General features: G+C 44.0%; 1 protein-coding gene across 1 annotated transcript in view; it reads left to right on the top strand.

The window, feature by feature from the left end:
- The first annotated feature begins 7,974 nt into the window (after positions 1 to 7,974).
- hs3st3l (heparan sulfate (glucosamine) 3-O-sulfotransferase 3-like) overlaps positions 7,975 to 16,293 on the top strand; it is a 32,415-nt gene continuing 24,096 nt past the window's right edge. Inside the window, exon 1 of the mRNA XM_088323604.1 lies at positions 7,975 to 8,619. Coding sequence (XP_088179730.1) covers positions 8,201 to 8,619 — 419 coding nt within the window. The 5' untranslated portion in view covers positions 7,975 to 8,200. The remainder of the gene's footprint in view (positions 8,620 to 16,293) is intronic.

Raw genomic sequence — 16,293 nt, 5'->3', positions numbered from 1 at the left:
CTTTCCGTTAATTTGACCATAAATTGGAAATGGCAGCATGTTTACTCACTGAATCAACCACAAACTGGCAATGGATTCACTTTGACTCACTGAATCATTCATTCAAGGAATCGCACCGGAAATGGAAATGGAAGTACCGTATTTTCTCGACCACAGGGTGCACCATGTTAAAAGGCGCAGTCGCCGTAGCTGGTTCTATTTCTGTATTTAACACATACACAGGGCGCACTGCAAGATAGGGCACAGGCGCCCGTCCTCTGTGGGTGCAAAATCAGACCCCCCATCGTGTGAACCATCCCTCTTAGCGGTGCAGTGTTGGTGACGTTTGCACATGTCTTAATAAATCTCATTACACAGACTATGATTGTTTTTTCGTTTCAATCGCGGCGATCAATATTCCTTGAAAACAGATTTTACAGAATGCAATCATGGCACAAGTTGTGGCAGCATAGTGAGCGTTAATGCGAAGGGGAACAAAAACACGGTAACACAATGCCCTGAAGCGTTAACATCCATGATTACTTCCGCAAACATTGTGTGTGACGTCACGGGACCTCTGAACATGCAGGACATGGTGGCGTTTATATAGGAGATGCACAGAAGTCGCATTATAGGAAATGTGAGCAATCTCACGAATACAGCAGATTTCACTCCAAAATCGCAATCGAGCATTAAGATCTGCAGTGTGAAACGAACCCTTATATACACGGCCAGACGTCACTCTTCACTGTTTACCTTCTCACCGTGTCCTCAGCTATGCCCGCCACTTGTACGCCTTATGGACGTGAAAATACGGGATATTCACACACTGAATCATTCCTTCACAAAGTCGCACACAAACTGGATCACTCAACCACAAATAGAAAATGGAAGCATGTTTACTCTCTAAATTGTTCATTCATGGGGTCACTCACAAACGAGATAGGGAAGCACGTTCATGCATCGAATCATTCATTCACATGGGGTGGTCTAGTAACTGGATATGAAGAACATTTACTCACAGAATCGTTCATTCACGGAGTCGTTCAGGAACTGAAGAGGGAAGCACTCTCTCTCACTGAATCGTCTATTCATGGAGTCATCCACAAATTAGAAATGGCAAATTGTTCATCTACTGAATCGTTCATTTACGTAGTCACCCGAACACAGGAACGACAAAACTTTTACTCACTGAATCAACCACAAACAGGATATTGAAGCACGTTCACTCACAGAACCGTTCAGTCAAGGTGTCGTTCAGGAACTGGAAAGGGAAGCATGATCTCTCACGGAATCGTTCATTCTTTAAGCCATCCACAAATCGGAAGGGGCAACATGTTCATTCACTGAGCCACCCGCAAACTAGAATAGCAATACGTTCACTCACTGAATTAACCCCAAACTGGAGATTTAAGCACCTTCCTCACGGAATCGTTCAATCATGGAGTCGTTCAGGAACTGCAAAGGGAAGCATGATCTCCCACTGAATCGTTCATTTACTGAGTCACCCGCAAACTAGAATAGCAATACGTTCACTCACTGAATTAACCACAAACTGGAGATTTAAGCACCTTCCTCACGGAATCGTTCAATCATGGAGTCATTCAGGAAATGGAAAGGGAAGCATGATCTCTCACTGAATCGTTCATTCTTCAAGCCATCCACAAATCGGAAGGGGCAACATGTTCATAAACTGAATCGTTCATTCACTAAGTCACCTGCAAACTAGAATAGCAATACGGTCACTCATTGAATTAACCACAAACTGGAGATTTAAGCACCTTCCTCACGGAATCGTTCAATCATGGAGTCGTTCAGGAACTGCAAAGGGAAGCATGATCTCCCACTGAATCGTTTATTTACTGAGTCACCTACAAACTAGAATAGCAATACGTTCACTCACTGAATTAACCCCAAACTGGAGATTTAAGCACCTTCCTCACGGAATCGTTCAATCATGGAGTCGTTCAGGAACTGCAAAGGGAAGCATGATCTCCCACTGAATCGTTTATTTACTGAGTCACCTGCAAACTAGAATAGCAATACGGTCACTCATTGAATTAACCACAAACTGGAGATTTAAGCACCTTCCTCACGGAATCGTTCAATCATGGAGTCGTTCAGGAACTGCAAAGGGAAGCATGATCTCCCACTGAATCGTTCATTTACTGAGTCACCCGCAAACTAGAATAGCAATACGGTCACTCACTGAATTAACAACAAACTGGAGATTTAAGCACCTTCCTCACATTCAGTCAAGGAGTCGTTCAGAAACTGGCAAGATAAGCGTGATCTCTCACTAAATCATTCATTCTTTAAGCCGTCCACATCGAAAGGGGAAACATGTTTATATACTGAATCGTTCATTCACTGAGTCACCTGCAAACTAAAATGACGACACATTACCTACTGAATCAACCACTAACTGGAAATTGAGCCGTTTCCCTTTCTGAACAGTTCATTCAAAAAAGTAGTCTACAAATCTGAAAAGGCAAAATTTTCATTTCCCGAATCATTCCCAAACTGTAAATGAAAGCACGTTTACTCACTGAATTGACCACAAACTGGAAATTAAAGTTATTCACTCACTGAAGAAATCAATCGTCAGAAATGGCATCACGTTTACTCACCGAATAGACCCAAAACTAGAAAATAGAACCACGTTAACTTACTGAATCAACCAGAAACTGCATTTCAACTAACTCATCAATATATCTATATAATAAATACGTTCCTGCTGGCCTAATGAAGTGTCATTATCTTTTTTCAGGACGACAGAAGTCAGATGGGCATTACGTTTTATGTGAATTGTTAAAAAGACCAAAAAAAAAACAGGGCGTGTATTTTGTAGTCACAGGAGGATGATACAGTGGTTTTACGACACGGGTCACATCTGCCACCGGATAATGACAATGCTAAGCCAAATGGAACATGAAGCATGCGTGCGTTCGTCAACGTGAGCTCGCTTGAGCCGTGTGGGCTTCAAGGGGGAATTAATGAGTCTCCTATGAGCTATTACGTGCACCTTGGCCCTCGCTCCGAAATAACACGGAACCACCATGGTCCTTAACAACAACAACAGCAGTAACAACATGGTTCCCCCCTATGTTCCTGCAAGGAGCCTCTGCTCTCAGAAAATGCCTGTCTACATGTGACTCCAAGAGCCAAGAAGAAGTCTGCAGACTCCATCGTTCTCCATCCGGACCCCGGTGCTGTGGAATGCTCTGAAATGCAATGAAATGTTTTGCATTTCTATAGCGCTTTTCAAGTCAATGAAGACTTCCCAAAGCGCTTTACGACGTGCTTCACATTTCCCAACAGTGGCCTTGGAGCCATGTAAGGCGCTAACCTGCTTATTGGGGGTATTAGGGGTTCAGTGTCTTACCCAAGGACACTTCGACATGTAACATGGAGAAGCCGGGATTCGAACTGCGATCTCTTGATCCCAAGACGAGCGCTCTACCTCCTGAGCCACTGCCGCCCCCAGAGATAAGATCTGCAACCTGTCGGGAATTAATATCAAAATGTAGCGTTTACCAAATTGTTCGAATGAGTTATCTGACTCCATTAACCAAACACAACCTACATTCACCCGACAATTTATGCGCGCTCGTTTCTTGACGGAAAAGATGAACAGGAAAGCCGACATTTCCACACGGGGGCAGATTTAATCTCATTAACAATTTAACTAAGTGTACTTGATAGGTTGGTCGTTTTGGTTGTAATATTTCTCAGAATTTACTGTGTGAATATAACTTGTTTTTATATTCCTGAATATAAAAACAATCTTTCACACACACACACACACATGAAGTAACGTTTCAATAATCAGTCTAATTGCATCTCTTGTACGTTTATCAATCTTATATTTTATTTTGAAGTCGTGTTCATGTGTGGGCGGTTACATTGACGAATAATAAACCACGCCCTCTCTGGGGGCGGTCTCTTCTTTCTCTTGCAACGAACATGGAGGCTGTAAGTACTTTTGCTCCTGCTATCACGTTTTAGATTTTAACAATATATGTATTTTATCTGTGTAAATACAGCTACCAAATAGTCTTAATAATGACTGACTTTAACAGTACTCCATCGAAAACGGCCAAATTAGCGTCGTTGGAGTCTCTGGGAAGCCTTCTTCTGAAGTCCTTTTGCTCTCCTCTCATTGATCATTCCCTCCCTGCACAATGGTGCGCCGACTCCTCCCATGGGCGCGCCAACGAAGCCCTCTAGGCTTCACCATCCCTGAGAAGAGAGCCGCGATGTCTGGAACACCCAAAACAACACCGAGCGTTTCTACGTCATCAGGGCCTTGTTCTCAAAACAACGCCTGCCGTCCTCCGTCTGGATGTGCTGATTATCTTATCAGCAGTACGTCCACCACTCATGCCTGCCCTGAACTTTCACTGCTCATTGAATAAAGGCACAGTCAGTAAATAACTACAGCATTAAACTCAATAAATGTAACTTGTATTCAATCATATTAAATCCTTTATAGTCAAATGTATAAATCCTTCAAACCTCAGTGGAAGTTAGACTTAAGACCCACTTCTATTCAATAGCTTATGATTGATGCCCACCTCATACTTTCCCTGTTTTTTTCCGACTGCCTGGTTGCTGTTATGGACTTTCTGGACAAATTTTAACACATTATCCATTGTTTTCTTTTATTGGTGTTCACTATGTTTCGTGTACTTTAACCTAATGCTAAATCTAATGCACCCTGGTCATCCTGGAAGGTGGATTACCACTTGTGAGGCCCTTTCTCAAGGTTTTTTTCCTCATGCTGAGGTTTTCCTTGCCCACATGTTGGTTTTAGATCAGGGGATGGTGTCATTGTAATCCTGTGCAGTCCTTTGAGACATCTTGTGATTAAGAGCTGTACAAATAAATATGACTTGTGCTGATAGCAGCAATCAAGCTGTTAACTTTGACTATTGAGTGAATGTCAGCTGTCCGAGTTCTAAGCCAATTACGTGACGACTTGGGGGACACACGTTCCACTGACATGGCCCACATCCAATTGCGAGTCCGAGTTGACCGGAGTAAAAAGTCATCGTGCGGCACATATACACACTTTTAGGGAAAGTTTTGGCAGTTTACTGAGAACCTATTTCAAAGTCAGCTTTATTGTCATTTCTGCAGCAAAAACAGAGAATTGAAATTACGTTTCTCTCACTATGTGAGGACACACTACACTAAGACACACATCTAGACAGCAGACAGTTCGAGAGATAGACAGTGCACACATCTGTTTACACATCTGTTAAGTCTTTTGAAATGCGTTTAATTACGATCCTATGACAAATTCCATCCATCCATCCATCATCTGTACCGCTTATCCTCAGTAGGGTCCCATCCCAGCCATCTCTTGGCAGTGGGCAGGGGACACCCCGAACTGGTTGCCAGCCAGTCGCAGGCCACACAGGGACAGACAATTCGCTCGCTCATTCACACCTAGTCACATTTTTGACCGGCCAGTTAACCTGACATGCATGTTTTTGGAATATGGGAGGAAACCGGAGTGCCCGGAGGAAACCCACGCAAGCACGGGGAGAACATGCAAACTCCGCACAGGAAGGTTGGTAGCTGGATTTGAACCCATGACCTCAGAACCGTGCCGCACACGCGCTAACCACCGCGCCGTGCTGCCCCCTATGACAAATTATACATCTTATTGTGTGTTACTGCAAAAGATCCATGCATTAAACAGACGTCAAAACACAAATATGTGATGGTTATTATTTGTGCGGCACAGTTCATGTCATGGGAACCTGTCGTGGGTTCAAATCCAGCTCCAGACTTTCTGTGCGGAGTTTGTATGTTCTCCCCGTGCTTGCGTGGGTTTCCTCCGGGCACTCCGGTTTCCTCCCACGTTCCAAAGACATGCATTTCGGGTGAATTGGCCGGTCCAAATTGTCCCTAGGTGTGAATGAGCGAATGAGTTGTCTGTCCCTGTGTGCCCTGCGATTGGCTGGCAACCAGTTCAGGGTGTCCCCTGCCCACTGCCCGATGATTGCTGGGATGGGCTCCAGCCCCCCGCGACCCTACTGAGGATAAGCGGTACGGCTAATGAGATGAGACATTCTTATAATTGTATTTTGGGGAATTCGATGTAAGAAAAATACTGATTGGCACTGGGTATGGGTGAAAACTGAAAATGGCCTATGAGCTAACTTAGTAAGAAGTGTACGGAGATTTATAAATGATTACATTTAGCAACATTAAGAGAAATATAAAGAGAGTGAAAGGGGGAAGAGAGAGTGGAAAAGAAATAGACATCAAAAGGAAACAAAAGCAAAAGAAATGGTACACAGAGTGAGAAAAGGGAGGGAAATAATAAAAAGAGAAAAGTAGAGAAAGACCTCCAAAAGACAGATAGAAAGAGAAAGAAAAGAGAGAAAAACACAGGGAGAGACAAAGAAAAAAAAGAGAGAGGGAACATACAGAGGGACAGAGATAGAGTGGGAGGAGAGAAAAAGAAAGCAAGAAGAGAAAGGAAAGAGATGGGGAAAGTGAAGTAAGAAAGGGGAGGAGAATGGAGAGAGGGAGAGGCAGAGAGGAGAAACAAGGTAGAGAGGGATGAAGAGGGAGAGTGAAAAATCCATAGAGACAATGAGAGACAGTGAGGAAGAGGAAGAAAGAAGATAGTGAGAGAGGGGAGAAAGAAAGCAGAGAAGAGTAAAAAAAGAGACGAGAGGAACGTAAGAATAAAGAGACAATAAGAGTCAGGGAGGAATAGAAAAGAAAGAGAAAGAGAGGGAGCGAGAGAGAGAATGAGAGAAAAAAAGGGTAATTACAGGGGCACAGATAAAAGTGAGAGAGATAGATAAAGAGAAAGAGAGAGAGAGAATTGACAGAAAAAAATAAAACATATATGGAGAGAAAGGGAGATACAGTAAGGAAGCAGAAGAAAGTATGGGAAAGAATGAGCGTAAGATAGAGAAAAAAGGGAGGAAGAGAGAGAGGGAGAGAGAGGGAAAGAGAGAGAAGGGGGGGGAGATTGAAATTGAGAGAAAGAATGGAAAGGAAGGAAGAGAGCGAGAGAGCGAAAATATATATATATATGTAGAGAGAGGAAGAAGTGAAAGAAAGTAGGAAGAAAAAAAGAGACAAAGGGAGAAACGAAAAGAAAGAAATAAGAGAGAGAAATAGAAAGTGAGTGGGAAAGACAGAAATAAGTGAATAACAAAACCAAGAAACATAGAGAAAGAGAGCCAGGAGCAGTACAAAAAATGTAGAGAGAGATAGGGAGAGTGAGATGAAAAGGGGAGAAAGAACGGCGAGAGAGGGGTAGAGACAGGGAGGAAATGAAAGAAATTAGAGGGTGGAGAGATAGAGAGAGAGAGAGAGAGAGAGAGAGAGAGAGAGCGAGAGAGAGCGAGAGAGAGAGAAAGAGAGAGAGAATTGACAGAAAAATAAAAAAAATATATGGAGAGAATCAAGAGACGGTAAGGAAGCAGAAGAAAGTATGGGAAAGAAAGAGAAAGAGAGAGAAAAAAGAAAGAAAGAGAGGGAGAGTGCGACAGAGAGAGAGAAAGTGGGATATTGAGATTGAGAGAAAGAATGGAAAGGAAGGAAGAGAGTGAGAGAGAGCGAAAACATATAGATGTAGAGAGAAGAAGTGAAAGAAAGCTTGAAGAAAAAAATAGAGAAACGGGGAGAAACACAGCTGAAAAGAAAGAAATAAGAGAGAGAGAAATAGAAAATGAGTGGGAAAGATAGAAATAAGTGAATAACAAAACCAAGAAACATAGAAACATAGAAACATAGAGAAAGACAGCCAGGAGCAGTGGAAAAAATGTAGAGAGAGAGGGAGAGTGAGAGAGAAAGAGAGAGAGAGAGAGAGAGAGAGAGAGAGAGAGAGAAAGAGAGAGAGAGAGAGAGAGAGAGAGAGAGAGAGAGAGAGCGATCCCTTGAGGTGACCCAGGCTGGCGAGTTGGTGCGTATAATTCCACGTCGGGATAAAGACCTCGAAACAATCCATCTGGCCACGTGGTTGTCATTCAGGATTAAGGTCTCGGTCGCACGACAGGGGGTTCGACTGCCACCTTCATCTCCACAATCCTCGAACCTCGACGACCCCAAAGTTCCTCAAGTTGGCCAAAGTGGACGAAGATGACGACTCGCGAAAGCAAACCCCCGGGAAGACCGCTTCCCTGCTCAACGGGAAGCGAGCCTTACGCGCGATAGAGAGGATGGCGATCCGGACCTGCACCGAGGGATGGCGGCTTTCCTTCCCACCGCAGAGCCGCGTCGGCTCTTCCATCAACTCACCGTCGCGTCCTCACTGAGCATCGTCTGCCTTTCGCTTCTCTACCTGCTGGCCGGAACTTGCCGCTCGGGAACGCCGCTGGCGCCGAACACACAAGCCGCAGCCGACACGCCAGGCGCGCACTTTGACGCGCAAAGCGATCTCAGGGACGCGGGCGTGGACGCCACCCACGCCACCCAAGTGGGTAACAGTTCTGGCAAGGAGTGGACGGCCACTCGGAGGTTGCCGAGAGCTCTGATCATCGGGGTGAAGAAAGGGGGTACCAGAGCCTTGTTGGAGTTTCTTCGCCTCCATCCTGACATCCGCGCTCTCGGTTCCGAGCCCCACTTCTTCGACCGCCATTACGCAAGAGGCTTGGAGTGGTACAGGTAAGTTCTTCCCAGCCAAATCTTCTCACTACAAAGTTGGAAACTCGATAAAACAAGTCTTCACTAATTTTCAAGTCATTGAAGACCTTCCAAAGCGCTTTACAATGTGCTTCACACTTACCCATTCACACACACGCTCACCAGGATTGGGTAGGGTTACTTTAACTGGATTACTTTCAATTACTTTTGGATTACTCCAATACCAAATAAGATAATAAAAGACAAAATAAACTAAATAGGAATAAAATGATGACTCACAACACGTGGTAAGGTTTCTCTCCTGGCTTTGATCTCTTTGATCTCCGGCAAAACGAACAGAAAATGCGACAGAAACAAAATGAAAATAAATCCAAACGGCTTGCCAACATCATTTTTGCCGTTCCATGTATTCTGTTACTCCCCAAGCCTGCACAAAATTTAGTCATTTTATTCATATTTAGTTTATTAGCATATTTGGTATTGGAGTAATCCAAAAGTAATTGAAAGTAATCCAGTTAAAGTAACCCTACCCAACCCTGTTCCCAATTGATCCATTCCCTTGTCCCCACCAAGAAGGGCAAGGGAAAAGAGGAAGGTAAACAAGACAAAGTGGGTAGATGAGAGTGGAAGTAATGGAATAGGCCCCAAGTCATTTTGTTTATCTTATTACTGTAATTTTGTGTTCGATTACTATTTGAATGTGTTTCAACTATTAAGAAGATCGACTTGATAGCTATTCAATGTTAACTCGGATGCTTTTTGGAGCCCAGGAACAGATCAATGTTTTTTTTAGTTACAGTATTATGAAAAAGTAATTTTTTTTTGAATATTTATGACTCACAAAGGTTTCAGATCATAGATAGTTAGATAGATAGATAGATACTTTATTCATCCCCGTAGGGAAATTCACACTTCCAGCAGTCTACCCTGTTGTTTATTAACAGATTAACATGATGCCCCAGGGGTGCTTGTAGCGGAGTGGATGACGTCACACGCCAGTCCAAAAGTTCGACATCCCTGCGGCGGATGAAAATCTTTTTCTTTGTGTCCAGGGATACACCACCTCGTGTTAGCGAGTCCGTCTCCTCTCCGATTCTCGTAGGCTTTCGTGTCTCTGTATAGCGGCGCTGAAGCCGGATAGCTCCGGGTAGCTCCGGGTGGCTACACGTTAGCGTCCGGGGTGCTAAACGTGATCCACGTTCCCGCAAAACACAGCAACTGCGCTCCCTGTACGCTGCGATGTTTTCCACCAGCACTCGTTGGTCTTATTTGGTAGTGAGTTCACATTTACCATGATTACAGATGGTACTGAAGACTTATAACGCCGCTAGCCGCTTAGCTAGCTCCGGCTCTTCTTCCACCATAGCCCCCCTCATCACGCCGGCACGAGAATTCTTCAGGGCAGGGAGTTGATTCCTCGAATAAACGCATTTATGTGCGCTAAAACCCATAACGATAGGATAGAAAGTCATCCAAAGCGTAGTTGTCAAACGGGAAGAAAAACACCGAGGTCGGCAAGACAATAGGAGCAGACAATAAAACAATAAATCACAAAAAGTGAGAGATAACTTGGTGGCGGCGCCGCTTTGATCAAACCAATTTTAACATAAAACAGAGACAACCCTTGGGAATACAAATACAGTTTTGAAATGTAATTTCAATTTATCCGGGCACAAAAAAATCTAAACCTATGTGGCCCTTTGTGAAGAAGTAATTGGCCCCTGAACTTAATAGCGAGCTGGGCCACTTTCGGAAGGGATAACAGAAATCAAACATTTACGATAATTGGTAGTGAATATTTCCCAACACTGCGGAGCAATTTTGGCCCATTCTTCTTTGCACATATCCTTCAAATCTGCCATATTAGAGGGTTTTCTAGCATGAACTGCTCGTTCATGGTCACACCATAGCTTCTCAGTTAGATTTAAATCCGGACACTTACTTGGCCACTCCAGGACCTTCATTTTGTATTTTTTTAAGACATTCAGAAGTGGTCTTGCTGGAGTGTTTCGGATTGTGGTCCTGCTGCACGAGCCAAGAGTGGTTGAGTTTGAGGGCACAAACTGATGGTGGGATGTTCTCCTACATGTCATGATTACTGATGCGGGGCACCTGAGTCTGCTCTGCTGTGGACGCTGATTGGCTGCTTCCTCTTTTTTAAACCCCCGCTTTCCTGTCAACATTTGTCGGAACGTTTGTGAACCTACGCTATACGATAGGCAAACCTTTGTGACTCCTGACTCTATCCTGCCCTGTTCTCCGTCTGATTCCCGTTGCCGACCTCTTTTCTGGACCCGTTTATGTTTTTGCTCCTCCGCCCCCGGCCATCGACCTGTTTTTTCTCGCTGACAACGACTACCTTCGCTCGACACGGAAATGCCACTTCCGCGTTCCAGCTATGTGTTACCCGTGACCGACGATCATCGTATCGTGGATGCAGGTTCTTTCCTCATTCTAAATAAAGCTGAGTAAAACGCAATTGGGTCCCGTCTCCGTTCCTGGTCCGTGACACTTCAGGATCTTCTGGTGAACACCAGGATTTGTCCTGGTCCTGAGGCAGCAAATTACACGGGAACGAATTGATCTCGTATATTAAGAATTTATATAATTCTCTTTATATTATTAAAATTGTCATGGTTGCCATGGCGCCCAATTGGTCCCTGCCGTGTGGGGCTAGGTTCTGTCACGGTTGCCACGGCGCCCAATTGGCCCCGCCCATTGACACCAGCTGAAACGCGTTGACAGATTCCTGTCGGACTATTTAAACGCGGTCTTGTGAGTCGCCTGGTGTCAGAGCGTCTGAGAAACTTCTGCTAGACTCTGTGTGATATGCCAAGTCCTGTGAATTTGCCCGTGGTTGATCCTGTTTTATTTTCAGCCCGATCTTTTTGATTTTGACCACTCTTTAGTCCACTTCCGCGACCATCGATCCCTGGATCAAGTGTGCGCGCATTCCTCTTCTCCCCAATAGATTGTGAGCAGGGTTGGGTAGGGTTACTTTAACTTGATTACTTTCAATTACTTTTGGATTACTCCAATACCAAATATGCTAAGAAAAGACAAAAGAAACAAAATATGAATAAAATGACTACATTTTATGCAGGCTTGGGGAGTAACGGAACACATGGAACGGCAAAAATGATTTTGGCAAGCTGTTTGGATTTATTTTCATTTTGTTTCTGTCGCATTTTATGTTCGTTTTGCCGGAGATCAAAGAGATCAAAGCCAGGAGAGAAAGCTTACCACGTGTTGCGAGTCATAATTCTATTCATATTTAGTTTCTTTTGTCTTTTATTAGCATATTTGGTATTGGAGTAATCCAAAAGTAGTTGTAAGTAATCCAGTTAAAGTAACCCTACCCAACCCTGATTGTGAGTAACGTTACGCGATTGGGTTCTCATTGTTGTTTCCTGTCCTAGTTCGTGACAAAAATTGCAAAAGTGATGCTTTCTAGTATGGGCATCACAAAATTGGCACGTAAACAAATCCTCTACTGTCTTCCTAATTATGCAGTTCCTTATGTCATGTCCTGCACGGTTGTCATGGCGCCCAGCTGGCCCCGCCCCTTGACACCGGCTGAGACGCATTGGACTGATTGCTTTTGGAGTACTGCTCGTTGCCAGACCATTGCTTTACCTTGTTGAAGACCTGTTTATGCCTGTTTGATCTGAGTAATGCCTAGTTTGTAATTTTGATTGCCATTACACCTGTTTTGATTTCTTTTTGGTCCGTTCGTGTGTTGGACAACTTTTATTTCCTAATTAAAGTGACAGATCGTCTACGCATATGAGTTCCGACTTCCTGCTTCCCGATCTGTTTCCCGACACCTTCTGAGTTTCTCTCACTTTCCTGATGTTGTTGCGAGGATAAGAAAAAAAAACTGATCGTGCAACGCTTCTGCCCAGTTTCGTCCGACAATCCGAACTAGCGAACGCGCCATCTGGCATGCGTGCGCGTTAGCATGGAGCGCGAGACCTTAGGATGAGTCGCTCGCTAATCATCTGTGGAGCCTCCGCCAGATGTTGCCATGCCAAACTTCTACTCAGAAAGTGAAAGCGGTCGTGGGTAAAATCAAGAAACCGATTTTGGAATTCTAGAGTAAGAACCAGTTTTGTGCAACGGTTGCGCGTTAAACCCGCTAAATATGATCCCAATCTCAGAGATTAAGAGTGGAGCCAAATGTGGACTGTGTTATCAAATGCTAACCAGCTTACTGAATTTTGCTAAGGCTCAATATTGGCTTGCCTCAATAATGTCACACGCACGCATATACTGTATATACACACTTTCCACTTCAGATATTGTTAGGGAAGAAACTACATTACAAACGTATCTTTTACCAAATTGTTCGAATTAGTAATCTGACTCCATTAACCAGACACAAACTTCATTCTCCTAACAATGCATGCTCCTTTAGGGGCGGCAGTAGCTCAGGAGGTAGAGCGCTCGTCTTGGGATCCAGGGATCCCAGTTCGAATCCCGGCTCGTCCGTGTTACATGTCGAAGTGTCCTTGGGTAAGACACTGAACTCCTAATACCCCCAATAAGCTGCAATACAAGGCCGCTATTGGGGAATGTGGAGCACATTGTAAAGCGCTTTGGGAAGTCATTGACCTGAAAAGCGCTATATAAATGCAGATCATTTCATTTGGGGCAGCGGTAGCTCAGGATGTTGAGCGATCGTTTTAGGATTAAGGGATCCCAGTTCGAATCCTGGCTTGTCCGTGTTACATGTCGAAGTGTCCTTGGGTAAGACACTGAACCCCCAATACCCCCAATAAGCAGGTTAGCGCCTTACATGGCTGCACAGATCACGGCCGCTATTGGGAAATGTGAAGCACAATGTAAAGCGCTTTGGGAAGTCATTGACTTGAAAAGCGCTATAAAAAAGCAGATCATTTCATTTCATTTCATTTCTTTTCTGAACAGATTGCCGGCATTTTCACACGGAGCAGATTTATTTTCTTAAAGTATTTAACTCAGTGAATTCCATCGAATTTAGCCGAATTATTGTCGAATTAGTTGTCATGTCCTGTATAGTCGCCATGACAACCAGCTGGTCCCGCCCCTTGACACCGGCTGACACAGATTGTCCTAATTACGTTTGGGAAGGGCTGGTTTGGGGACTGCCGGTTGCTGGTTCATTGCATTGCTCCGTATTGCTCTGCTCTGTTCTATTTTGTTTGACTCAAGGAAGACCTGTCATGCCCCTTTGTCTGAGTTAGTACCTTTAAGCCCGTTTTGTAAGTATTACCTAGTCTGAGTTCCTGTTTGCCTGTAAGCCTGTTTGTGTTTTGTTTTTTGTCCCTGCGTGTTGGACAACTTTTATTTTCTAAATAAAAGTAACTGATTGTTACGCAATTGAGTTCACCCTTCCTGCCTCCCCAGTCCGGTTCCGTGACATTAGTCTAATTAGTCTTCTTCGAGCCTCCCTGTCATTCTCGATCTGATCTCCCATCTCTTCTTCCGTCTTCCGTCCACGTTTTTTCACAAGCTGGGGTATTGGCTCCTCCCCCATGGGGCTTGCTGACTTCTCACGTGGCCACCACCTAGTTGCCACCTCGTCTGACCGGTGCGTCACAAAGGCCCCTCCCATGGGGCGGGTCAGGTGCCAGCTTCACCACCTCCTCGCCGAAAGGCGCCGCCACGTCTAAAAAACTCACACCCACAAAGCTTATCAGAACAACTTCTCCAAACAATGTCTCCTTTCCCGCGTCACAGGCTCCTCCGGCGTCAATCCTTGTCTCCGTTCTCGCTGTTTTCTGTAAACATCATTCTTGTCTAGGCCGCACTGACCCCACGAACAGTGCTTGCATCCACGATCCGATGATCGTCGGTCACGGGGCAGATAGCAGGAACGCGGAAGTGGTACTTCCGTGTAAAGCGAGGGTAGTTGTTAGCAGAGAGAAAAACAGGTCGATGGCCGGGGCAGAGGAGCAAACCAGAAACAGGTCCTGAAAAGAGGTCGGCAACAGGTATCAGGCAGGAAACAGGGCAGGATAATGTCGGAGAGTACAAAAGCTTGCCTAGCTAAGATCATAGGATTGCAGACGGTCTGACGAGTTATTTTCGGAAGACGGGAGTTTAAAAAGGACTCCAACAGCCAATCAGGTCTCTGGCTCTCTTCCTTGCTTTCCGCTTCTCTCTTCTCTCCTCTTCTCTCTCTCCCCTTCTATGTGTGTTTCCCCCTTTTTCTCTATTTTTTTTCTTCAAGCTTTCTTTCACTTCTTCTCTCTACATATATATGTTTTCGCTCTCTCTCACTCTCTTCCTTCCTTTCCATTCTTTCCCTTAATCTCAATCTCCCCTTTTCTCTCTCTCTCTCTCTCTCTCGGACTCTCCCTCTCTTTCTTTCTTTTTTTCTCTCTTTTTCTCCTTTTTTCCCATACTTTTGTCTGCTTCCTTACTGTCTCTTTTTTTCTCTCCATATATATTTTTTATTTTTCTGTCAATTCTCTCCCTCTCTCTCTCTCTCTCTCTCTGTCTCTCTCTTTCTCTCTCTCTCTCTCTCTCTATCCCTCCACCCTCTAATTTCTTTCATTTCCTCCCTGTCTCTACCCCTCTCTTGCCGTTCTTTCTCCCTTATTCATCTCACTCTCCCTATCTCTCTCTACATTTTTTCTACTGCTCCGGGCTCTCTTTCTCTTTCTAGGTTTCTTGGTTTTGTTATTCACTTATTTCTGTCTTTCCCACTCACTTTCTATTTCTCTCTCTTATTTCTTTCTTTTCAGTTGTGTTGCTCCCTTTATCCCTCTTTTTTTCTTCCTACTTTCTTTCACTTCTTTCTCTCTCTCTCTATAAATATATATATGTTTTCACTCTCTCTCTCTCTCTTCCTTCCTTTTTTCATTATTTCTCTTAATCTCCTTCTCCTCTTCTCTCTCTCTCTCTCTTTCTTTCCCATACTTTCTTCTGCTTCCTTACTGTCTCTCCCTTTCTCTCCATATTATTTATATTTCTCTGTCAATTCTCTCTCTCTCTCTCTCTCTTTCTCCTTTCGCTCTCTACTTTTCTCTCCTTCTCTTTCCCTTATTTCTTCTTTTTTTTCTTTCTCCCTAATCTACAAGTCTGGCCCCCGAGAGAATGTTTCTTCTATCGAGTGGCCCCCGAGTTCAAATAAGTTTGACACCCCTGGTGTGGTGCTACCAGTTCGTTATGCATTTCTAAAATGACGTATCATGTTATTACTATGTTGTCATTATTTTGTTGTTACCAGGTTGTAATTATCATGTTATTATTATTAGTATGGTTGAAAACGCTCTTAGGGGGCTACCACATTGATGACTCCATTTTTGGATTAACATATGGTTTTAGAGTAAAGTTTGAAAGTTAAGGTCTACTCCAAGCAGTTTTGATGGTTAAAGGTATTCCCGAACATAATTTGTTTCCCCTCAATTAGGCACAGAACGTATAGTGTTCGTTCCCACAAGTATACAAATATGTTGCAAAATATTCCACACACCAGGTGACCTGAGAAATTTAGTCCCAAAGTTGACCCATTTGGCTTGATGCTTTAGGGTTGTGACATCATTGAAGTAACACAACACTTTCAAAGTGGTGAATCCCATTAACACAACACGTGAGGAGAGCTCTGAAATAGACAGCGATTTGTCGTGAACAAAGTTTTTTTATGGCCGATAATGACGAAAGAATGTCCCTGAGAGACATATCTAGAGAAAAAAAAAACATTATAGT

Source organism: Urocampus carinirostris, chromosome 19 (assembly GCF_059441175.1).
Source record: "Urocampus carinirostris isolate Australia breed hairy pipefish chromosome 19, RoL_Ucar_1.0, whole genome shotgun sequence".
In the NCBI taxonomy this organism is placed as follows: domain Eukaryota; kingdom Metazoa; phylum Chordata; class Actinopteri; order Syngnathiformes; family Syngnathidae; genus Urocampus; species Urocampus carinirostris.
This window is presented reverse-complemented; position numbering and strand designations above follow the sequence as displayed.